Raw genomic sequence first — 24,420 nt, 5'->3', positions numbered from 1 at the left:
CCTTAAAAAAAATTTAAGAGCTTTTTGGCTTTTATTTTAGTTTTAACTTGATTATATTTTGATAATATATACATATATAAATTGCTATTCTCCCATGACAGGCTTTCCCCCAAAGGAAATGTATTAATATTTTTCTACCTTGACTTTAAAATAAAATGCCTCTTAATTGTTCTTCCTTTGGTTTTTATTGTATATGATTACATTTTATCTATCTTTCTGCATGCTTCTAACTTTATTTTCTTTGTTTTTCTGCCTGCACAGCAAGAACTGGAAATACAGGAATAAATGTTTCCTAAACTACTACTTGATTTCATCCTTAAAAATCAAAACAAACTGTGGTGTTAATTGACTGTGTGTGAATTCCATTGTCAATTTTAATGAAATTTTCTTTAAAACTCTCACCTCCATCTGAACTTTTCATAGTAGTGGGATTGACTACAAATAAAACCTTGTGGTATTCCTGGTAATACTGTTCAGAAATAAGAGATTAGTATAAAATATTAAAGGATGCAGAGAATCAGCTCTCTTCTGCGTTTAATAGATGAAAGACTTTATTGAGCTCAGAAGCAGATACTGTTACTATCATTTCGAAAATTTTATCTTATGGTGTTCATGTGCATTTCAGGTAAAATTGAAAAACAGGACAATTATTATGTCCAATTAATATGTTTATGTTTGTGAGTTTTGATGATGGAATTACATAGCTTTCTGTTGCAGAAATGGCTCTAAATTTGCTTAAGTTACGGGACTATTACCTGGAGCATCTGCTTTAATAATTGAATTGTCAGTTGCTCTGAGCCTGCCCTTAGACCTCAAGTAATAAATAGTTGGCACATGAATTTTGAGGATATGTGTCCTCTTCCCTCTTTTTCCTATTTAACCCCTTGGTACTGTTGCTAAATAAATGATAGTCATTTTATAATTATGTTATATACATTTTCAGCCTTTAGCATTTCTGCTTTTCAAAAATTGAATCTCCTTGTTGGTTATGCTTATTTCATAATTATTAGTTTTAATTAATGTAGATAGAAGTTGAACATGTAATTAGGCAAATTGCTGTGTGGCACTTGAATACATAGATTTCTTTATTTTCAAAAACCAACCTTTTGCTTTTAAATCCTTAGAGAGGGTTTATTATCTTAGAGAAAAAATAATTATAATCATTATTTTTGAAATTAGTATCCTCTTAATTCTCAACATAAGTTATGTTTCAATTTCTTTTTTTTGTAATAAATGATGGAAATGTTTAACAATGTCTTATCTAGCAACTTTCATGCTTCTCCTCAGAAATGAAGCCAAAGTATAAATTAGATTTAATGTGTTGTATATTTGAAGAGAATGAAACTATTAACATATAATTGTTCAGTTGGATTATGTATTTTAAGGATTGCAGTTATCAAAATAATAAATTGAATGTTTTATGTTTAACCACTTTAAAGAAGAAAGACTGACATCCAAAAACCAGCGTGTGCTAGATATACAAAGGAAATTACTTCTGTCCTTAAGGGACCAAGTATAACAAAACATGTAAATGTTAAAAGTAGCTGACAAACCTTTCTTGTGCCTAGATAATTTAGCATTGGCAAAAATGTCACCACATGCAGTTTTCTAGGAGAGTCAAGCACAAATAACTAATTCAAGATGCTGACTTAAATCATCTCCAATAGTTACCCTTCCTGAGATTCTAAAGTAACAATTTTTAATTTTAGTGGTTATATTGCTGTTTTACTGAGCCTTACTTTTAAGAACCCCTGTAACTGAAGATTTTTTCTTAATTGTTTTGTTTAGCTCTGTTATTAATTTTTTCCTTGTGATATCTTTTTATAACTCTCTGTCAAAAAGCACAAAACTTCAAGAAACTTTTAATTATTTTGTCTGAACATATAATCTTGTCTGATTTCTTAGTTTTTATTAAGATATCAGACAACTTTTAAAACTTTAGTGCATTATTATAATTACTGGAAGAAAAAGAATGATTATACACTAATGAGAGGACTTGGTAGTTTTTGTCGTGGATGTCAAGTGTGGGCATGGATAATTGAAATATTTAGGCTATTTCATTCTTTGCCCATCTTGCTGTGATCAGTTAGTTGAGTAAAAATATTTATTGATTATTTAGACTGTACTGGATATACAAAAGAAGCCTTCTGTCCTTAAGGGACCAAGTATAACAAAACATGGAAATATTAAAGAGTATTAGAGTATAAAAGTATACCATTTTAGCCCTTTGTAATATGGCCAAATTCTAAATAATTTATTTGGGGATCTTTTGATCCTCGTTTTCCTTTTTCTCCTAAGTACTACTTTGTATTCTTTAATACGCAGCTTTGAGAGTTACTGAATCATATATTATATTTCCATGAGATGTACTATTCTACTTATCCTCTAATCTTCATATATATATATACACACACATATATATACACATACATATATACACACGTACATATATGTACACATACAGATATACATACACACACAAACATATACACACACACATACATACACATACATATACACACATATATATACACATACAAATATACACATATATACACATACAAATATACACATATATACACATACATATATATACACACATACAAATATACCCATATGTACACATACATATATACACATACATATATACACATACATATATACACACACATATACACACACATATATACACAAACATACACATATTTACACATACATATATACATACATTATATGTATGTATATATAGTCATTTAATACTCATTTTGGTTCACATACTTATGATCATACAACATTTAAAACAGCATTTCTTGCTTTTTAGTTTTAGTTATATTTTTCCGTGTTCTTAGAAATGCCTCATTAACATTTTTAATTCTTGTATTGCCATCTATTGAGGTGACATTACATTGTGTTTTTAACTCTTCTTAATTCATGACATTAAATTTATTATTCTACTAACAGTAATAATGCTGTAATAAACATCATTATAGATTTTGCTTTTTTATATCTTGTTTGCTTTTTCATATTTCCTTAGAATTTACTTGAAAAAATTGAATTACTGGGTAAAGGGCTTTTGCAAAGTATTGTTAAATTCCTCGAGTTGCATTTTTGGAAAGGGGACGTGAATATTTTATCAACTAATTTGGTCTCCCTGCTGCCATTAGTGACTGAATATCTTAATCTGAATCTCAGAGTGTAGTGGGTTTTTAGTAGTGCTGAAAACAAGTTTTCTAAAGTGTATTATGGTGATAAATTATATTTTAAAAACTGTCAATGGCTTGAAGCACAATAGCCTAATAACTAACGAAAATGCATACAAGATAGAAAGTGGGTAGTATTTCTTGTACTTGCATTTCAGATCTAAATATTTTAACATATTTAAATTTCAAGCTGCAGATAAATGCATTACATTATTAAATTCATTTCCCATTTTCTCTTTGAAGAAATTAAGGCATAAGTGTTAAAAGATTTTAACTAATTCGCACAAGTGAATTGTGAAACAAGTAGCTATTGCTGTGAAATCTGCACTCCTCTCTGAGACTCATTCTGAAGATGAGATCCCAGTTCTTTGTGGATTCCTCTTCCTTATTCATGGCTTTTTTGCAATTGTCAAGGAATGACTAGGTACCAAGCAACTTTAAAAAATGTATATTTAAGCATTGAAATAATATCAAGTGTGATTTCTCTGCTTGTGGTTATATTGATTATATTATCCTTTTAATAATATTGGCATTATATTCTTGGTCATAAAATGTCAAGGTCTTATTTATTCAATATATTTATGCTCTGTATTTTCGTATATATTATCTATTTTCAACCATGCATTATATATAATGTCAGTAATAGTATTTCGTTAGCATTCATTATAAAAAAACTCTTGTTTTTAATATTTGACTAATTCAAGTCACAATACTTTTGAGATAGCTGAAAAGGAAAATAAATGTGTTTTAATGTGCTACTACTTATACTTGAATTATTTTATGCTCATATTTGTTTTTAGAAATAAATTGTGCCAGCTATTTTGAAATCTTAAAAATTGTTTGTTCATATTAATATTGTCATATTTTCTTTTCTTTAAGAAATATAATTTGATATATAAATATACTTCCCCACGCATGTTTAACGTATAAGATCAAATGTTCAAAGCATTAAACATTAATTATCTTGGAATTTTATTATGTGTATAATATCTATTAATACCTCTATGTAAACCAGTGGTTCTTAATCTTTGAGATCACAGACCCCCCTCTGTGATAAAAAAAAAAAAACTGAGAAAAAATATTAACTGCCCTGAAAAAAGTTTTAGAACTACGTTTTCAAAATTTTCTATTTTATGTTAGGTGGTTCAGAGACCCACCCCAAAGTGCTACCAGTGACCCCTATTTCAAATCCCCTGTAATGTTAATGTAGTTATTTTATATTAGCATATGTTTCTTAATTAAAATGTGTGATAATTGCTGGTAGATATTTTAATATTTCTAAGTTACTACAGAACAAAATGTATTTTACCAGAAGACCACTTGGTAAGCATTTATTACATGTTTTTCTTTTAAGGCAACAGTGGAAGTTAACTTACAAACATGCTGTGAATATTTTTCTAGCTTCATGTACCAATATGTAGAATTGTGCTTTTATTTCTAATTAATTTTTTCCTAACACTATTATTATAATTAGCTAATATGCAGTATTGTAAATACTACTTAAATGCATAACTTCCCAAATCTAGAGCCTGGTTTCCTTTTCAGAATCATATCAAAAAGTTGGAAGGAGAGACTTACCGATACCACTGTGCTATTCCTGGAAGCAAGAAGACAATCCTTATGGTTACAAATAGGTACTGACTTGAAGTGACATTTTTCCAAATAGTACTTAGTTGAATAGGTCATAAGAATTTTGAAGGCTAAAATGGCAGAAGAGTTGGAAAATTGTACTTAAAATTCTCCAAAGTGAATGGCAAAATGTTCATTTTCATAGAATCACAACAATACAGATCTAAATAGGTCCTTTGAGATTTTCTTTTCCGACCTCCTCATCTGAAAGATGCTGAAACTGAGACTCAGTGTGGCTTTGGGACTTATCCAAGTTACACAACTACTGAGAGAATGTAGAATAGGCTTTATACCTGTAATAGTGATACCCTTTTTCATGAATTACAAGTCCAGTTATGGAGGATTAATTCATGAATCACTTTTGTTACTAAGTTTTATTTTTAGTGATTAGCATACCCCTTTTAAAGGGTGGCATTACTTCTATATGTTTATCTCAGCTTTTCCTAAGCATTTGGTTATGGTAGATTTTTCCAAATACAAGAACTTATACTAAACCACCAAGCTTATTTTCCTGGGATCTATCCTAGGTAATAAAATTATCCCAAAATGACAATTATATATCAATAATTTTCAGAACTTTCTTAGTGTTGAGCTTTATAAGAGTAAGGCAAAGTTCTTACAGTGGCAAAATCTGCATTAAATTCCTCATGACTGCATTTAAATTTATTTGAATGGGAAGAAAGAAAAGCTGAATGACAGGATAAGAGAGGTTAACCAGTCATGTCAGAATCCTCATGTAAGAGAGGATTCTCCAGTCATGTGATTTGCTCATTAGTTAAGAGTTAAAAATATTCACAAAACAATCTAAAAAGCAGATTTTATGACTTTAACAAGTAATCACTTATTTTTTGTCCATAATTTTATATTGTCTTCAATAGATTAAGCGAAAAACAATGTTTATTTGTCTTAGATATTGTACTTAGCTGTTGCAATGTGTTAATTCATTTTAAAATTGTATCACTTTTATATAATTCAGTACTGGGCAGTGAGAATCAATTTGGGGTTTTTTTGGTAATACTTATTGGTAATACTTAGTACCTATTTGATTTAAGCCATTCTATGGGAATATTACTGTATACATTATATATCTGGTTTTTCTTCAAGTACATTGAAAAATCATCATCATTTGAAATCTAGTCACTGATAGAGTTGTTTAGGAGGTAATTAGTAAAATATACCTGACCAGTAAATACTATGACTTGGTTTCCTTGCTAACCTTACTTAGTAGACTCCTTTTCTTTCCTTTTCCCTTTCCTTTCCTTTTCCTTTTCCTTTCCTTTTTCTCTTCTCTTCTCACTCTTTTCTTTTCTTTTTCCTTTTCTTTCTGTTTTTTGAGACAGGGTCTCACTCTTGTCACCCAGGCTGGAGTCCAGTGATGCGATCTCAGCTCACTGCAACGTCTGCCTCCTGGGTTCAAGTGATTCTCGTGCCTCAGCCTCCCCAGTAGCTGGGATTGCAGGCATGCACCACTATGCCCAGCTAATTTTTGTATTTTTATTAGAGACGGGATTTTGTTATGTTGGCCAGGCTAGTCTTGAACTCCTGGCCTCAAGTGATCCGCCCACCTTGGCCTCCCAAAGTGCCAGGATTACAGGCATGAGCCACAGCACCTGGCCTTAGTAGACTCTTTCTAACAAGAATGTATTGGATTGAGGTAGTTATCATTATGGTAATCATTTAGACCTTTAATGATTACATTAAAATAGTAGCATTTCTTCCAAATTCAGTATTCTTAAAAATAACATTTTCTTTTTTAAAGAAATGGGGTCTCTCACTATGTTGGCCAGGCTGGACTCAAACTCCTGGACTCAAGTGATCCTCCAGCCTCAGCCTGTTAAGTAGCCTGGACTATAGGCATACATGCACCACCACATCCAAAATAATTTTTATTGCTAAAGTTATGGCTATTCATTGTAGATAACATAGAACAGGAGTCAACAAACTTTCTTTAAAGGGACAGATAGTAAAATTTAGACTTTAAGGGCCATACTGTGTTTCTCAACCTTTTGTTTTTGCCCTTATAGTAAGAAAACAGCTATGAACAGTATGTACAAGAATGACATAGCTGTGTTCCAGTAAAATTTTATATATTAAAACAGGTCTTGGGCTGGATTTGGCTTGAAGGGCACAGTTTGGCCACCCCAGTATTGAAAATAAGGAGATGAAAATAGGCTGGGCGTGGTGGCTTAAGCCTGTAATCCCAGCACTTTTGAGAGGCCGAGGCGGGCGGATCACTTGAGGTTGGGAGTTCGAGACCAGCCTGGCCAACATGGTGAAACCTCATCTCTACGAAAAATGCAAAAAATTAGCTAGACTTTGTGGCACATGCCTGTAATCCCAGCTATTCGGGAGGCTGAAGCCGGAGAATCACTTAAACCTGGGAGGCGAAGGTTGCAGTGAGCCGAGATTGTGCCACTGCACTCCAGCCTGGGCAACAGAGCAAGACTGTCTCTCAAAAAAAAAAAAAAAAAAAAAAAAGAAAGAAAATAACTAACCATACATGCGTTCTAGTTTGCCTAGGACATAGTAGATTTGCTTGCACGTTTTGTCCATATGTAATTATCAATAGCTATTCCTTTCATTCTTAAAAACATCCTGGTTTGAATAACAGATTATATGATCACCCCTAAAAATATCCTTTACCAGCAATCTCAGCACCCAAAGATAACCACATTAGCTGGCACATTTTACGAAAACTATGTACAAAAAAATGCATTATTACATTTTAGTCTTGTCAATTTTTCATGTAACAATATACTGTCATCATCTTCCCAAAGCATTAAATATTCTTTGACAACATGATTTTTAATGACTACATAATTTTGTATTTGCAGATATGCTATAATTTATTAAAATACTCCCTCACTATTGGACATTTTTTCCCTAATATCTTATTGTTATTTATTTGTAACCAAATCTTTTTCTATTATTTTATTAGAATAAAATTTTAAAAGGGGGATTGCTAATTTAAAAGTTGTGAAGATTTTTGAGGTCCTTTCTGTATATCGCCAAGTCATTTTTCAGAAAGGTTGTATCAGTTTTTTTACATACCACTCAACAATATATGAAAGTGTTCTTTCTCCTGTGTTTTGCTGAGACTAGGTTTTATCACTTAAACTTTTTTTTTTGCTGGCTTGATGGGTAGGAAATAATTTTTTGTTTTAGTTAGCATTTCTTTGATTACTGTTGAGCCTGTACCTTTTAATATATCATCATCTATTTATATTTGCTACTTTGTGAATTACTTGTTCATATTCTTTGCTCATTTTTCATTGGTATGTTAGTCTTTTTCTTACTGAATTTAAAGAGCATTTTGCAAATTAATGATATTAGCCCTTTTTGTCAAATGTATTATTGACATGTTAGTGATTGCTAATTGAGTTTCTCAGTATATAGCATTTTTTTATTTTGAAATTCACCCAAAACTTAGTCCCTGAATTTTTTTTTCTTATGAGTTTTTAAAATCAAAACACAAGTCCTCATTACCTAAGTTTCTTAGGCTATAGGTTTACTAGTTGGTCCTAACTCTGCTATAGTTTATTTTAGTAATCTTTATTGAGAAATTCATTATTGAGCAGATTTAAAAAAAAAACCATCAACATATGACAAATACAGGGACACAGAGATGAAGCTACATCTCTGTTCCTTCCGTATTTTAGTGGGCAGGGGGCTACAAATTATCAATGATATCACCGTGTGATAGGTGCTAAGAAGAGCGATGGACAGAGTCTCTGAGGACATAGGGAAAACTCTTGGTACAGTAAGATGGGGACCACAGTGTCATGGGAAAAGTGTCAGGGAGGCTTTTATAGATGAGGGAGTGCTTGAGCTGAGTCTTGAGTATGTAGCTCTTGCATAGGTAAACTAGAGGCAAGTGGAGGCATACAATAGTATGGCACTTTGACCAGTAAGATCAGTGTGGAATGGCCGGATGGTAGGGTGTTAGTGTTGGGAGATCACTCATAGGTAGCAGCTCATAAGATTCTAAGGGTTTAGGTTTTATCATTAATGTGATGGAGAATCACTAGTTTTTGCTTAAGGTATAGTCTGCTATTTTATTTTTTTGAAACAGGTTCTCATTTTCATTGCCCAGTCTGGAGTGCAGTGGCTCGATTGTGATTCACTGCATTCTCGACTTCTCTGGGCTCAGGTGATTCTTCCACCTTGGCCTCTTGCGTACTTGGTACCACAGACATGCACCAGCTAATTTTTTGTATTTTTAGAAGAGACAGAGTCTCACTATGTTGCCCAGGCTGGTCTTCAACTCTGGGCTCAAGCAGTCCTCCCACCTTGGCCTCCCAAAGTGCTGGGATTGCAGGCATGAGCCATCACAACTGGCTGGCAGTTATTTTTTTATTTGATATCACTTGTAGCTTCTCACACAGAATAGTACACACATGAGTAATCTCTCTTTTTTTCTACCCCACAGAAGGTTTGTAAACAACTAATATGATGAGGCTTGTAGTTTTAAAAGATCCTTGGCGGTTTGGATGTTATACTGGAAGAGAATCAGTCCAGAGGCAAGGAGACCAGTTAGAGACTGTATACGTTTTCTATTGCTGCACAACAAATTACCACAGAATCCACTTCAAAGCTCATTTGCTGTTGTTGGCAGAATTCTAAGATCCCTGTTTCTTTGACCTCTGTCAGCCAGCGAGCTGCTCTTAGCTCCTAGAAGCTACCCTTATTCCAACCCAACAAGGGTGCTTTGAATCTCTGACTTCTTGGTCTCTTACGCAGATTTAGAGTCCATGAACTTAGGTCAGGCCCACCTACATAAACTATTTTTGCTCAGAGTCACCTGTGCCTTATAATAACCTAATCTTGGAAGTGAAATCCATTATATTCAAAGTCCAGGGCACTCTACAGAGATATATACCAGGGTTGGGGAATCTTGGAGACTTGTCTTAGAATTCTGTCCACCATAAAGACTGTGGTAGCTATCATGGTAGGAAGTGGGGAGGGCCTAAAGAATGAGGATTTGACATATGAGACAAGGCTTGGTGACTGAGTGGATGTAGAGGAGAAAGGAATACATGATAGGGAGGGAGGGAGGGAGGGAGACAGACAGACAGACAGACAGACAGACAGACAGACAGACAGATAGATAGATAGATAGATAGATGGAGTTTGGATAAAAATCTCGAGTTGAGATCTGAGAGACCATTCTGAGAGAGTGTGTGAGTAGAAGACCAAGATTTGAACCCTGGTAAACATGGTGCAAGAGGAAGAAAATGAAGGAGACATTGTAGGTGGAAGGAGAACGGTAGTATTATTGGGATGGTAAAGAGAAGAGTTTAAAGATATTTGGAATAGTGAATTGTGTTTGGCACGAGGATTTGTGGCAGCCATCCTTAGCTCTGTCAGCTGATTATCGACTGGGGCCAGGAGTGTGGGCAGTGGAGACTGTTTGGAAATGTATGGTGGTGTTGGAGATTGCCACAGTGATTGTAGGACACTACTGCCACTTACTAGGCTGGGGCTAGGGATGTTGAACTTTGTCCAGTGCACAAGACCATCCCATAGAAGTCCAAAATTTAATAGCACCTCTGCTGAGAAATATAATGCCAGGGATCTATTTCAGTTCTCCACACTCCATTGGTCACCATGTTCGTTCATGTCTACCTTCTAAACATCTCAATCTAGCCCTTTCTTCCCCCTTCTCAGAGCCACTGCTATACTTGAGGCTTTCATTGTCTCCTGATTGGACTATTTTTATTGCCGTAACTTCCTACCTTGATTGTCTATTGCCACTCTCTTTGCCACCTCCCTTCTGTTTACCACCAGAACTGTGAATCTAAAATGATAAACATTATCATGTCATTTCCTCTTCATTAAAAGTGAAAGAACATTATCATGTCATTTCCTGTTTCATTAAAAGTGAAACATTTTTTAAAAGGAAAAATAATAGCCCTTCAAGGTCTGGTGCTAAGCTCATTTTCTCACAACTTCACCATGGTATCTATCTTGTATTCCAGCTGCAGACCTCCACATTCCTCAAATAAGTCTTTCCTTTTTTGTACTCCTTTATATGTCAGTGTGTTCCTCCTTTTGTCTGGGCTGTCATTTCCCTTACCCACATAGAGAACTCCTTCCTTTCAAGAATCAACTCCTGTGTCACCTACTTTGCCAATACGATCTGTTCCTCTCTCTCTCTTGCTCCAAAAGACTAATCTGCACACTCTGTTACAGCACTTGTCTAATTGTGCTGTAGCGTTTATTTACATGTTTGTTTCTCCTCTAGCCAGTGAGCACCTCTCAAGCAGAATTATCTTCCTTGTTTCTCTGGCACCCTAAATATTTGTTGAATTAATAGTCCTTCTCTTCTTTTGTAGTTTTGCTTTCTGTAGTAGAAGCTTAATTTTAAGTATAGTTTTATCAGTAATCAAAATGAATCACACACTGAGAAATCAATGTGGATGCCCTTTAAGGGTTCTGTTATTTTTTTTATTGCCATTGAGTAAAATAAGATACTCTGTGATAAAGTATATTAGCATTAAAGTGTTCAAATCTGATCTTTATTAGTAGGCCTCAAGTTAATCCTTGCTGACATTTAAGGTTTATGACATTTCCTTCACGTTCGTTCTTGACTGGAAGGCATAAATGGCTGACAGTAAAGAGCAATTAATAATTTTCCAAGTAAAACATTTTCAGGGACTTCTGCCTTTATTGCTCCCAAGATGAGAGTACAGCCTGTTTCTTATGTGTTCCAAAGATGATTTCCCTATCAGCTTTTTGGTCAGTTAACCAAAAAAAAAAAAAAAAAAAAAAAGAAAAAAGAAAAAAAAGTTACACTTTTCTGAATTCTGCAAGATTGACAGAAGGGGAATTTTTGAGTCTACTTTGTTGCTTGGTAGGTGTCATATTTGCTCTTTATTTGACAGTTATCTAGACTTAAAAAAAATGAAGCAGGTTTTTTTTTAGTGCCAGTTTATATTGTTTACTAAGCAAGTGCTACCTCTGCCATCCAGCAGGGTGAAATATTGGCGAGAATAAACTGTCTTCATCATTTACTGTAAGTTTTTGTTTTCTTTTGCAAAATAGGCGAGTGTTGTGTATAAAGGAAGTTGAAATCCTGGGCCTTATGTGTGTAGACTGGCAATGTCCATTTGAAGATTTCGTATTTCCTCCTAGTGTCAGTGAAAATGTGCTAAAAATTTCAGTTAAGGTAAGAAAACATGTCACACCTTTAGAGCTAAGAGTTCATTGCTTTTAGACTGTTTTGCAGTTAACTACACAAAATATTTGAAGGATTAGTGTCGTTATTACTACTATATGCTGAGATGTAAAGAAAGATGTAATCAATTTATTTGAATAACTGTACTTTATTTTCTGGCAGTCTTGATTGCATAGAGTGAAATATCAGTCTACCCACCCAAGTAATTAAGATTCTCATATGCTGATGTTTTATTTTTGGTAGAATTAAGCATTAGTAAATAGGAGAGGTTTTTTTTTTAACTTCATATGGACACCCATGTTGCTGTAATCTTAGACATTTCTGGAAAGATTCCCTCTTTTTAGGTTTTTAGAAGATTATTAAGTGATTTGATAAAATGTCTTTTCTCCCATCATTTTGTAAGGAAGCACTTTTATTTTAATTACATAGTAATTTGTAAAAGTGATACTCTGTCTTTTGCTTAGTTCTTAGACTCAAGTACTTAACTTTCTTTGAAATATGTTTGTTACATTATATATTATAAATTTATTTTCATGCCTTTAAAAAACTATAAATTATTATTCTAAATATGGCAATTTCTTTAGTGCATTTGTTTTCCCTAAACAATAATGTTATTTCTATTAGTGAAACTATCTGCAAAACGTTTACTGGGAAATTTAGTAGCTAGAACATTTACTGTGAAATTTAATAGCTATAGATGTGAGTACTGTTACCCTTTAATTTATGTTTACTTATCTTTTCATGGAAATTTACAAATAAAGGAAACACCATGTTACCCTACCATTTTGTATTTCAGCATTACTACATTGTAGAGTGTCAAAATTTAAGGAATGTTTTGATGTATGAAATACAGTTTTCAAACTAGGAAAGACCATGTCACTGTGCATATATTTTACAGTTTCCTCAGTTATCACTTCTCTTTCACATCAATGGTGAGAATTGACTCAATGTATTTTACATTATACAGAAATTTTATGTATCAGCCAAAGAAATGAAGGAAGGGTTTTTTGATTTGTCAGATGTGATGAGTTACCAAGTGGTGTTTCTGTAGGCTATTTATCATAGCCTGCAGAAAGCCATTATTTTATACAGATAGAGGTATGCTCATCCAATTTTATAAGTTCTAACAACTCACATATGGAAATACCGTCCTTGTTCCAAGATGATTTATTTTCATATCTTACCTGAATATGTGTATTTGGTTAGCCTACTTGTTATAAGATAGAGTTGACATTTAAGTATACAATTAAAAGTTAGGATTTTTTTTCTTCCTCAGAATAATTTCTTTTCTGTCATTGTTTCTTTTGAAACAGGAACAGGGTCTGTTCCACAAAAAAGACAGTGCCAATCAAGGCTGTGTTCGAAAAGTTTACCTGAAGGACACCGCCACAGCAGAGGTAAACAATTTAAAGAGCATGCCTCAATTTTTTTAGCTGAAATACTTTTTTAAAAGCCTCTTATAATGAATACCATTATTTCTCCCAAAGCTCTCCCAATTATAACTATGGATGGATATATAAACTTAATATGCTGTGGACTCAGTCGGGTACAAGGATCTTATTTTTATATGACACATCTGGACTGTATCCTTGGTCCTTAGCTGTTGGTCCTGTTTGGAGAGCTTCAGCCCTTGCTTTCATACCTTTCCCTTCAACCAAATGAGCCTATACTTGTCTTTACAATTCATAATAAGTATTTTACTTTACAGAGAGCATGTAATGCCATTGAGGATGCACAGTCAACGAGACAGCAGCAAAAATTGATGAAGCAGTCATCAGTGAGACTTCTCAGACCCCAATTGCCATCTTAATCACAGACCCCAGGGGCTCCAACATGGAGAAAAAACAATCACTGGTCTTGTCTATAAATCACTCTGCTTTATCTTGCTAAAGACAATTTTTCAAGCAATCCTTTAGTTTTAGTTTTCTGGAATAGCTAGTATTGGGTTTTCTAGTTTTTTCACCTTTTAGTTTTTACTCTAATTTTGTAACCATGTATATGCCAGCAGTCCACTTCTACGCCGCCACCCAAATGGGTCAGACCCTTGAAGAAACGTCACTTCAAACTCAGAATGAAATTTTCATTAATATTAAAATTGTGAAGCAAAGGTCAATAGGCTTATATTTAATTAAAGCCTTACTGAAGAATAAGAAATGAGCTTAGAATGACTAGTGTTCTTTGAAAGGTTTTTTTATTTTTGTTTTTTTTGGGTTTTTTTTTTTTTTTTTTTTTTTTTTGAGACCGAGTCTTGCTCTGTCGCCCAGGCTGGAATGCAGTGGTGCGATCTTGGCTCACTGCAATCTCTGCCTCTTGGGTTCAAGCGGTTCTACTGCCTCAGCCTCCTGAGTGGCTAGGATTACAGGTGTGTGCCACCACGCCTGGGTAATTTTTTTTTGTGTGTTTTTAGTAGAGATGAGTTTCACCATGTTGGTCAGTCTAGTCTTGAACTCCTGACCTTGTGATCCGCCTGCCTCAGCCTCCCAAAGTGCTGGGATTACAGGCATGAGCCACCACGGCCCGCCAAAAGGCTTTAACCCATGAACAAATGTTGGATCCTGACATTTTGTTTAAGAGTGATTTGTTCAATAATTGAACTGAGTTAACATTCTTGGTAAACCAGGTAATTGAATGAAGAAAGGTCACTAAAGGGAGAAATGACATGTTTTCTATTTTCTTTTCATGAAAACGCTGTTTTTCCCCCTAATAAAGCATATTTTACTTTGGTGCTTATTTTTCCTCCTTGCAGTCTAATAAAAAAATCTGGACAATCAAACCTTAAAATATCTACACTCTGCCCTCTGTAATGTAGCATTCATAAAAATTTGGAAGTATTTACATCCTCTTTCAAGATGAGCTTATATGACACAATTATTATTTGCTGATATGTGAAAATATTGCACTTTAAGTTTCTCAAGACTCTGAAATATGTAAAATTCAATATTTTTATATTCCCAGAAATTGTTTCTTACAGGTTGAAAGACTTTTAAGGGCATCACAAATTAACATTTACTCCTAATGCACACCTAGAATGTATTTTAAATACTTACTAAGAAGAATGAAAATTCTTTGGTTGTTTTATATATAAATAAGGCATATATAATGACACTGTGTTCTGTGAGGGAGCAGGCCCTGTGAGAATCAATTCAGGACAGTATTGTTTTTTTGTCCTTTCTCCATCCTTGATCAGACATAAACTATTAAAACTTTAAAAAATACTCAAAAATATGTAAGTTTTTTGGTTGAACCTTTAGATTTGCCCATAATGTTTAACATAACAACATTTATTTCAAATCACTGAATTCATGGGGATGTGGACACACTTGGTTTGCTCTATTTTTGTTTATGTGTGATAGTGGTTCTGTCATCATCATTCATGTTTTTTAAGGCCTGGTCATAAAACTTTAAATTTTACTAGTGTTACTTAATGTATATTCTAAAAAGAGAATGCAGTAACTAATGCCCTAAATGTTTGATCTCTGTTTGTCATTACTTTTTCAAAATTATTTTTTTCTGTAAAGTATAATATATAAAACTTCTTGCTTAAATTGAATTTCTATATTAGTGGTTAATTGCAGTTTATTAAAGGGATCATTATCATTAATTTCATAGCAACTGTTCTAGTGTTTTGTGTTTTTAAAACAGAATTAGGAATTTGAGATATCTGATTATATTTTTCATATGAATCACAGCTGTTGACAATGTCCCATATATTTAAGAAATTATATCATACTGATACTATTTGTAGCATTTTGATTTGATTTAATCTCCAGGGACAGAAATAATTCATTGGTAAAGTGTAATAATGCGTTTTTTAAAAATGCTTTGAGAGGTAATTACTTGCATATGAGAGAAATAAAACATTTGGCACATTGTTTACAGGTGTGAAAACTTTGCGGGTTTGTGTTATTCAAGTAACATTTGCTTTACTTTTTGTCTTTCCCTTTTCCTCTTCCAATCCCAAAATAGTGAGAAGTTATATTGATAGTTATGGAGGACTTTACAAGATACTAGTTAGAAAAGCTTTTTCTCAGGGGTACTGAGCCCCTTTATCACACTAGAGATCTGTGGCAGAGACCTCCAATACTGGGGGATTACAGAGAATGCGGCTGACCTAGGGGCCCAGCTGCACTTTGAAATCCATTGCGGTATTTGCATTGAGCCCATGCCTTCCGTGGTTTCTCTCAGCGACTGGCTGAGTATGGCAGTTGTACTAAGACATACTTAGTCTGGAAATTCTAGGAGACACAGAACTCCTCTGACAGCCGACTTTGGCTTGAAGACTCTTCAGTGGCCTTGCAGAACCTTTCTTAGACTGCGTGGCAGTCTGGGATGTTCTACCATACCGCCGTCTTTCTCTTCTCCTCCCTCTTCCACATGGGGCTCAGACTACCAGTTTGGAAGGCTCACCCAGTGCTGGATTATCCGGTAGGAAGAATAAGTTCATGCTGAGGGCTGTAGCAAAGCAGGGGCATTAAAAAAGAAAAAAAAAAAAAAGGAAGAAGAGTGTACCCAAGCTTCGTAAGAAAAATGCCATCCAGGGTGGACTTACTTCCATGTGTTTTATGATTTAGTGTTGTTTTTATTTTGAATTATGCACGAAGGAGGACACTATCATCTTTTTGGTGCTTTGAATTTCTAAGTATGTTGATCTGGTGCTGCCTGGATATCTGTTTTTAACAAAGTTCTGTGTGTGTTTCTAATGTACAGCCAGGACTAAAAATTAATGCTCTGGACTTAAAATGATCAAATTCTTAAAGGGCTCTACAGATCTCAATGTTAGTTAATATTAAGTTGCAATTATTGCCAGAGCTAGAAGAATCATCTTTTTATTGGGGAGAAAAACCAAAGATTCTTAGAGGATAGAAGATTGCTCATAACAGGGTCATTTGTCCTCTGGGGACAAGCCCTTGTGGTTGAGAATCACTGCCAGAGTGACCATGAGTACTGATGAAAGTGGATTCTGTGCCGTGTGTGTCGGCTCTAAGAAGAAATCGAGACTCACTGGAGCAGAGGGAGCACATTTCTCTTGGTAATTGTGCTGCTAGTGGGAAAATTGAGGCTTATTCTTGAATTCATGCTAGAAAGTATCTTCAGTTATAAGTATGTATCATTCAAACAGTCAACTGTGGGTCTCTTTGAGGTGAAAAAGTCTTCAGAAAGAGTTTTCTGTTTTGTTTTTACAAACCGCAGACACATAGTTCCTTATTCAAAATTCAAAAATTCAGAAGGCTCTGAAAACCAAAAGATTTTGCAAAACTTTGAAACAAAGACATTTGGCAGCAAAATCTGAACTGAATTGACATGAGGCTATTCATGGTCTTTTATTCTATTTGGTGTAAATAATTTGGCTGTAGTAAAAGTACTTTATTTGGTTGTGGGGTGCTGCTGCAGATTTCCCTGGAGGCATACAAGCTCTATGTGGTATATGAACCATATTGTCTTTCTTTTTTCTTTTCTTTTTTTTTTTTTTTAGAGACGATATCTCACTCTGTCGTCCAGGCTGGAGTGGTGCGATCTCAGCTCGCTGCAACTTTTGCCTCCCAGGTTCAAGCGATTCTTCTGCCTCAGCCTCCCGAGTAGCTGGGACTATAGGCGCGCACCACCACGCCTGGCTAATTTTTGTATTTTTAGTGGAGACAGGGTTTCACCACATTGGCCAGGCTGGTCTCAAACTCCTGACCTGGTGATCTGCCCACCTTGGCCTCCCAAAATGCTGGGATTACAGGCATGAGCCACTGCACCCAGCCCATATTGCCTTTCTTAAATGTGAAGTCCTCTTCTGAAACATCTAGCCTCAGGGTTTTAGGTAAGAGATTGTAGAGCTGTATACCTACAAAATTCTCAATGTATTAAATTTGCTTCTCAAATTTTAGAAAAATCATAGACTATAGGAGAAACTCTAAGAAACAACAGAATTTTCTTCCCTCTCAGACCATACCAATGTTTCATTTTACAGTTAGTGCTGGCAAATTTTTTTTGATAAAGAGTTCAGAGAAATTGGTGTCAACATATATGTTGCCACATGATTGTGTATCAGAAGGATGATACTTGAGAACAAATACGAAACATAAGCACATCAAAATTATTTTTATCCCTTTTGTACATTACATATCTGCTGGATGAAAAGATTTTAAAAATTGACTTCTAGTGGGGAAAAAATTAGAATAGTAATGAAATATATATACCAACATGGTCCTCTATCCACTAAGATTATAACAACACTACAAAGAAGATTTAATTCTTTAGCATTATTTTAAACTTGAAGAAAGATCAAGCAACTTCCCCAGAGATTGACTACAATGCCTAAAGTGGTTTAAATGCCTTGATAAATGATTTTCACCAAGAGTAGATTTCAGTTCTTGGTATTTGGGTTTTGTTTGTTTTTGTAGAAAACATTTACCTTATGATACCAGTTTTTCTCTTCACCCACTTTTCTCTTTTGCCATCATTTTAAGTCTTCCTTCTCTATGCATCATTTTATCTTTTCTTCTTATGGCACCTCTTTAAATATTAAGTTATCTTTGTTAAGTAGATATTATACTATTGCTTGGCAAACTACAACCTACAGGCCAAATCATCTGTTCTTACAAAGTTTTATTGGAACAACCACACCCATTTATTTGCATTGGTTATGGCTGGTTTTGCACTACAGTGGCAGAGTTGGGTAATTGTGACAAAGACAATACGGCCAGCAAAGCCTAAACAATTTACTATCAGACCCTTTACAGAAAAGTTCATTGATCCCTATATTATATCATATAATTGATCTTACAGATGGGACAAACAGATATCAAATGACTTACCCAAGGTCCTGTGGTGAGATAGGAACTGAAATTAGGATCCAACATCACCAACATCCCTCTCTATCTCTACTTCTTCCTAAAAACAAGGACATTGGTGTTGAATGAATGCAGCCAGTGTTGGCCTGTTGGATTTCTTTTAGAACCTTATACCCTTAACCCCAAATTTTATGTTCTCTCCCTATCTACGTTTTACACCTAACTGTGATATGGCATTTCCCATAGTAACACCCAAACCTAAGCCAGCCCTTAGTTAAACATTTTTTTCCTGGAGAATTCTTACATATGGTCTAATATTACTATGACAGTTTACTAGCATATGTAGATTTTGAGGTATACAAATGAGGAAATAAAAACTTTGGATATGGGACTTAAAACTTGCCTCTCTTTCCACAGCACAATCAAAACTAAAAATCAAATGCATGGGGTTCTACCATAAACCCTTATAGAGTTCTACTGATATCAGGAGTAGAAAAACCATGCCCAAGATACATACTTTATTATAACTGGCTAGGGACTTGCCAAAGTAGAAATTATATTTTTGAGCATGGCACGTGACATTATAGAGTAGTAATGTAACAAATGAGCAGGTGTTCAAAGATTGCAATTTGAATGGAAACTATAAAATTTTAGCTTCACCAGAGGATGCTGCTGCAAATTAGTTAAGCAAGCACTTATTGATGGTTTAAATTAAGCAGCCACTCTGGAACAGGGCACATTTCCTTTCCCTGTGGAGTACTGTTAGAGAGGCTTAACCTACTTTGACACTTCTGATCAAATCTTCCCACTTCATTCAATTCACAGTGATTCATGCTCTCAAAAATAGTAAAAACGAAAAAAAAAAATAGGGCATGAACTAGAAGATTAACAGCGTTCTTAACTTTTTCAATAAAGATTTCTTGGACTATGCAGTCAGTTGAATAATCTATCACTGTTACTGAAGTAGGTAGTAGATTTTTTTTTTCTTTACGCCAAGATAAGGGAATCATACTCCTGAAGAATTCTGGAATAGTTGTAAGGTCTATGGGACATTTGAATATATCTGGAATTATTGGCAGCAGGAAACAAGTGCTTTCTTGTGAAAAAGATTCCCATGGTTAAAACTGAGAGACCTGGAAAGCACTCCTTTCGAGTTGGCTTCAAATGAACAGAACAGAAATCTTGCATGACTATTATTACAATCCAGATGGTAAATGGACACCATTGAAAACACTGTTTAGTAAAGGCCATAAAGACAGTACCCATGACTTAGACTGGTGAATAAGAATATATTTCCCACACGACCTAAAATTAATGCTCAGTTGCCACCGAATTATAGTGCAGCTCTTTCAGAAGCACTAATGATACTTATTTTGTGTGGAATGGATTAATTTTAATCATTTTTTGGCAAAAATAATTCACTTGGGGGCCTTTGTTTTAGTTGTACTTACTCATAGAATAGTTAATAGTTGGGAGATCCTTATATTCAGCATAGATCTATTCTTGTGGCTTCCATCCATTGAGCCCAAATCCTTAGGGCTATCGGAATAAGAATGGCTCTTTGTGTATATAGAAGCCTAGCTATGGGAGCACTACCTAGCAGAATTGAAGGCTGGCCTCATGTCCTACCGTTTATCCAGCAAGCAAGTAAGTTTTATTTTCAAGTTCTCATCTTATTCTACCTAAACCATCCCTAATGAGACAAAACTTCAAGTCATCCCATAATCCTGGTGGCACTCCTTAAACAAGTTCGTCCATGTTCCTTTTAGGATATGGTGCACTGATCTGCAGGAATCTTCCAGGAATCAACTAAGGCAGATTAATGCTTTGACAATTCCATATTTTCTACTGCTTTTCTAACAGTAGTAAGTGTCCCAACCTATTAAAGCAATTACTTGCGTAAAGTAACATTTCCCCATTATTGTAATTTATTAATCTTGTAACTTTTACTTATTTAAGAATATGGTTGAGTTATTCTTTTCACCACTTTTGCTAACAGTAAGGGTAAATTTGTATGGTACTGTAGATTTAAAAATCCCTTTACTTCTCTTGGCCTCAGTTTCTTCATTTGAAAATAAGACCTTTGGACCAGATCTGCCTTTTTCACAAAAGGAGTTGAAGACTGGCCTCATGTCCTAAGGATCCCTTTAGATTTTACAAATATTGATAAAATGACCAGTTGTAGAATTGTTATTTTGAAAAGGTGAGATGTATTGCTTGCAGAAGTTTTTTCCTCTTTCTCACAATATTCCTAAAGATGTTAAATGTGTATTCTTAACCATTAGTGAGTTTCTTTTTTAAAACCACAGAACATTTAACACCACCACCACCAACAAAATCCAAAGAGAAAGTGTGGGAGATTGTTACTAGTCCTTGCATGGAGAAAAGTCTAGATGTGGAGACTGTAGGTAACTGAGTCCCAAAAGAGAGCCCCTGAAAGAACTGTGGGCAGGAATGGCTGAGTCGGGAGCTAGGTCATTGCTGTGAAAATGGGATCCTGCTCTTCCTTCTCAGATGCACACCCTCGGCAGCACCTTTTAGTTGTCTAAGGACCAGTGCTGTGTGAGGTGGTCATGGATCACACCATGCGCGACCTGGGCTCTCCATAAGCCATCACCCACTCAGAAGACTTCTCTGCTGGTCAGCCTTGTCATCTGAAATGTGTTGGAATCATTGCTTTGGATAATGGAATGCAAATGTTAACTCTTCAGATTAATTTGCATGGATTAAATTACAAAATCAGAGAAAGGTCATTTTAACTAACATACTAAAGAGCTTTACAGTTTATAAATCCATACTTAATCTTTTTAAGTCTTAATAGCAGCCCTATATGGCAGGTAATGATTTTCCATTTTGTAGATGAAGAAACATGTTTGTAGAAGTGATTTACCCAAGTTCATATAGGTAGGAAGTGCAGTCTCAGGAACTGGTTGAAATCACGTTCCTTTTCTATCGCACTATGCCACCACTTTGTAAGCACACCAACCTGCAGAAATGGACCACTTTCAAGCTCAAGGAAGCAAGTTAGATAAAATTATAACTAATATGGATGCAGCTCTAAATGATTTTGATTCTAGTTATGCATGTACGCAGATGCATTCTTTATTCTTTTGAACCCCTTCTTGTGTGAGGAAATGAGAAGACATTCTGTAGTTCCTTTTGGCTTGGACTTCTCAGAGTTATCATCCTCCTTTCATATAAATGTTTCATATTCCCTGGGCTTTTATATCACCTGGTCTTTTCTCGTATTAAGGCTAGGACATATATTTTCACAGAGTAAATGCAGGTTCCTCATGTACCACTAAACCAGTGATCTGGCTAAAGCATTGAATCCAAGTTGGGATAACTTATGCTCACCTTTGTCTTTTAGACTGTTACCAGTCAAAGGTAGGTTTACACCATGGTATATCCATTAGCATATTTCAGATGCAGGTAACCGAAAACTTTCATTTAATTAGCTTAACAAATAAAGGGATTTATTATCTAACATATTGAAAAGTGACATAACAAGACATAGATGGCTTCCTGTTTTATTCATCAGCACAACACTACTATCCAAGAAGGCAGCATCTTTCCATCTTTCTGGTTTTGCCATCCTCGGCTTGGTGGCTACTTCATGGTCTCTGAATGGTCATGACAGTTTCAGACAACACATTTTGAAAACAATGAACTTGCAGAAGAAAAGCTTAACTCTGCCACTTTTTTTTCCCTTGAAGAGCAAGGAAACATTTCCCAGAAGTCTCCAGTGGACCTCCCTTCAAATTTCATTGTTCAGAATTGGAAACACATCTTCTAAATCTATCACTAGTAAGGCAAATGGTATTGCTAGGAATGACAGAGAAATTAAGATTTTCCCCTGAATCACATGAGACAGGAGTGGAAATCCAAACAAAAATCAGGTATCTTCCAGTAATAAAATTAGGCAGAATAGCTACTAGGTGAACAACAAACATAGCCTGCCACAATTAGCTTCAACAATTTTTAGAAATTCACATTCATGTACTCACATATACTAGGGAACATTGGACTGTTTCCTCCGATTTACTATCAGCTTGGTCATAATCAGTAATAGAGATCTGGGATTTGTAGTCAAGATGGCATTATCCTTTGGATTCTTCACTGTGGTTCAAACTTAAAGTAATAGTAGATGAACATAAAGTATAAAAATAAAAAAGACTCATTAGTGCCCCCAAACAGGAAAACCATTTGTATGGAACAGAAATAAGGAGAAAAACGATTAATGACAATATGGAAGACTAAATATCTAAAAGCATTCCCCCTACAAAGCACCTAGAAATACTAGATAAAATATAACATTCTCTGAAATAAATAGCTGAGCTCAAAGAATATAAGAAGATTCCCTCTAGGGCAAAGTGTAAAGGGAAGTTAAAACTAGATCAATAAACATATGAGGGGATATTACTGCAGCCCAGAATGATGAAGGTTTGCCAATTTTATTAAACAATTTTAATAATCTCAAGGCTTGGGATTTAATATCCAGGAGATTAGGTCTTGGACCCTTGTAAGTTGAAAAGTAGGAACTTAGAGACCCACATAAAATCTATACCCTCCTTTAAGATAAAATGATAGGCAAGAAAAAAATATTCCCATTGGCATAGGGAAATTACAAAGAAAGTTGTTTTGGTCTGGGTTCTGAATGAAAATAAAGTTCTCCCCTGAGAATGTGTAATCACTGCCTCTAACACATGGGTTTGCAAATTGAATCCATTCCTATGTGGTCCTGGAGCATCCAAGCAAATGAATTAACATTAAAAGAATCTGGAGACAGTGATATGCCTGGGAATCTGATGAAAGCAAAATCAAACATCTTATTAGGGATAAACCCTTAACCCAGGTTATACATGCCTCCCACTGTTTACCCACATGGAAGATGAGGAAACAAGTCATCTTGAGCAACAGTCAGCAGATTTAAAACTGTTAGAATTACATTGCCAAGAAATTCAGATAAGAGCTACCCAATAAAAATATTAAATATGTATGATTAAAAAGAATTAAAGACAAGACACTATATAAAAAAGAAGAGGCAGATTTTGATAAGAACTAAGTAGATTTTTTAGAAATTCAATAATCATTAAAATAAAAAGTGAAGGCCGGGCACGGTGGCTCACACCTGTAATCCCAGCACTTTGGGAGGCTGAGGTGGGTGGATCATGAGGTCAAGAGATAGAGACCATCCTGGCTGACATGGTGAAACCCCATCTCTACTAAAAATACAAAAATTAGCCAGGTGTGGTGGTGTGCACCTGTAGTCCCAGCTACTCGGGAGGCTGAGGCAGGAGAACTGCTTGAACCTGGGAGATGCAGGCTGCAGTGAGCCGAGATCGTGCCACTGCACTCCAGCCTGGGAGACAGAGTGAGACTCCATCTCAAAAAAAAAAAAAAAAAAAAAAAAAGCCAGTGGACAGCCACAAAGTACATTAGACATAGCTGAAGAAAGGATTAATGGACTAGACAATAGAACTGATCAATACATTTCCTGGAACGCAGCACAGACAGAGATGGAAATATGAGAGAGAAGTTAAGTGACATGAAGGATAGATGAGTGTATCGAACGTACTCTAATCCAAGTCCTATAAGAATAGAGAAAATGGCTGACATGATTCAGAACGATATG

The 24,420-nt window shown here is 35.0% G+C and overlaps 1 protein-coding gene and 1 long non-coding RNA gene across 6 annotated transcripts in view; one reads left to right on the top strand and one right to left on the bottom strand.

Moving 5' to 3' along the window:
* Positions 1 to 15,880, top strand: part of VPS13C (vacuolar protein sorting 13 homolog C) — a 201,496-nt gene extending 185,616 nt beyond the window's left edge. For 3 of the 5 annotated variants that reach the window (XM_055364235.2, XM_031002250.3, XM_063698572.1), the window contains 4 exons: positions 4,746 to 4,834; positions 11,874 to 11,997; positions 13,320 to 13,403; positions 13,715 to 15,880. In XM_055364235.2, the coding sequence (XP_055220210.2) occupies positions 4,746 to 4,834; positions 11,874 to 11,997; positions 13,320 to 13,403; positions 13,715 to 13,816 (399 nt within the window). In that variant the 3' untranslated portion in view covers positions 13,817 to 15,880. Of the gene's footprint in view, positions 1 to 261; positions 4,835 to 11,873; positions 11,998 to 13,319; positions 13,404 to 13,714 lie in introns of those variants that run through there. The other 2 variants (XR_010131001.1, XM_055364236.2) reach the window with 2 other exon arrangements.
* On the bottom strand, positions 4,778 to 22,910 carry LOC129527291 (uncharacterized). Its single transcript, XR_008672261.2, has 3 exons — positions 22,793 to 22,910; positions 18,810 to 18,885; positions 4,778 to 4,900 (listed from the first exon to the last, which is right to left on the bottom strand). It is a non-coding gene; the product is annotated as an uncharacterized lncRNA (long non-coding RNA).
* Positions 22,911 to 24,420: the final 1,510 nt, after the last annotated feature.

This window comes from Gorilla gorilla, chromosome 16 (genome assembly GCF_029281585.2).
Source record: "Gorilla gorilla gorilla isolate KB3781 chromosome 16, NHGRI_mGorGor1-v2.1_pri, whole genome shotgun sequence".
NCBI lineage: Eukaryota > Metazoa > Chordata > Mammalia > Primates > Hominidae > Gorilla > Gorilla gorilla.
The sequence above is the reverse complement of the archived record's forward strand: the minus strand, read 5'-3'. Positions and strand labels throughout refer to the sequence as shown.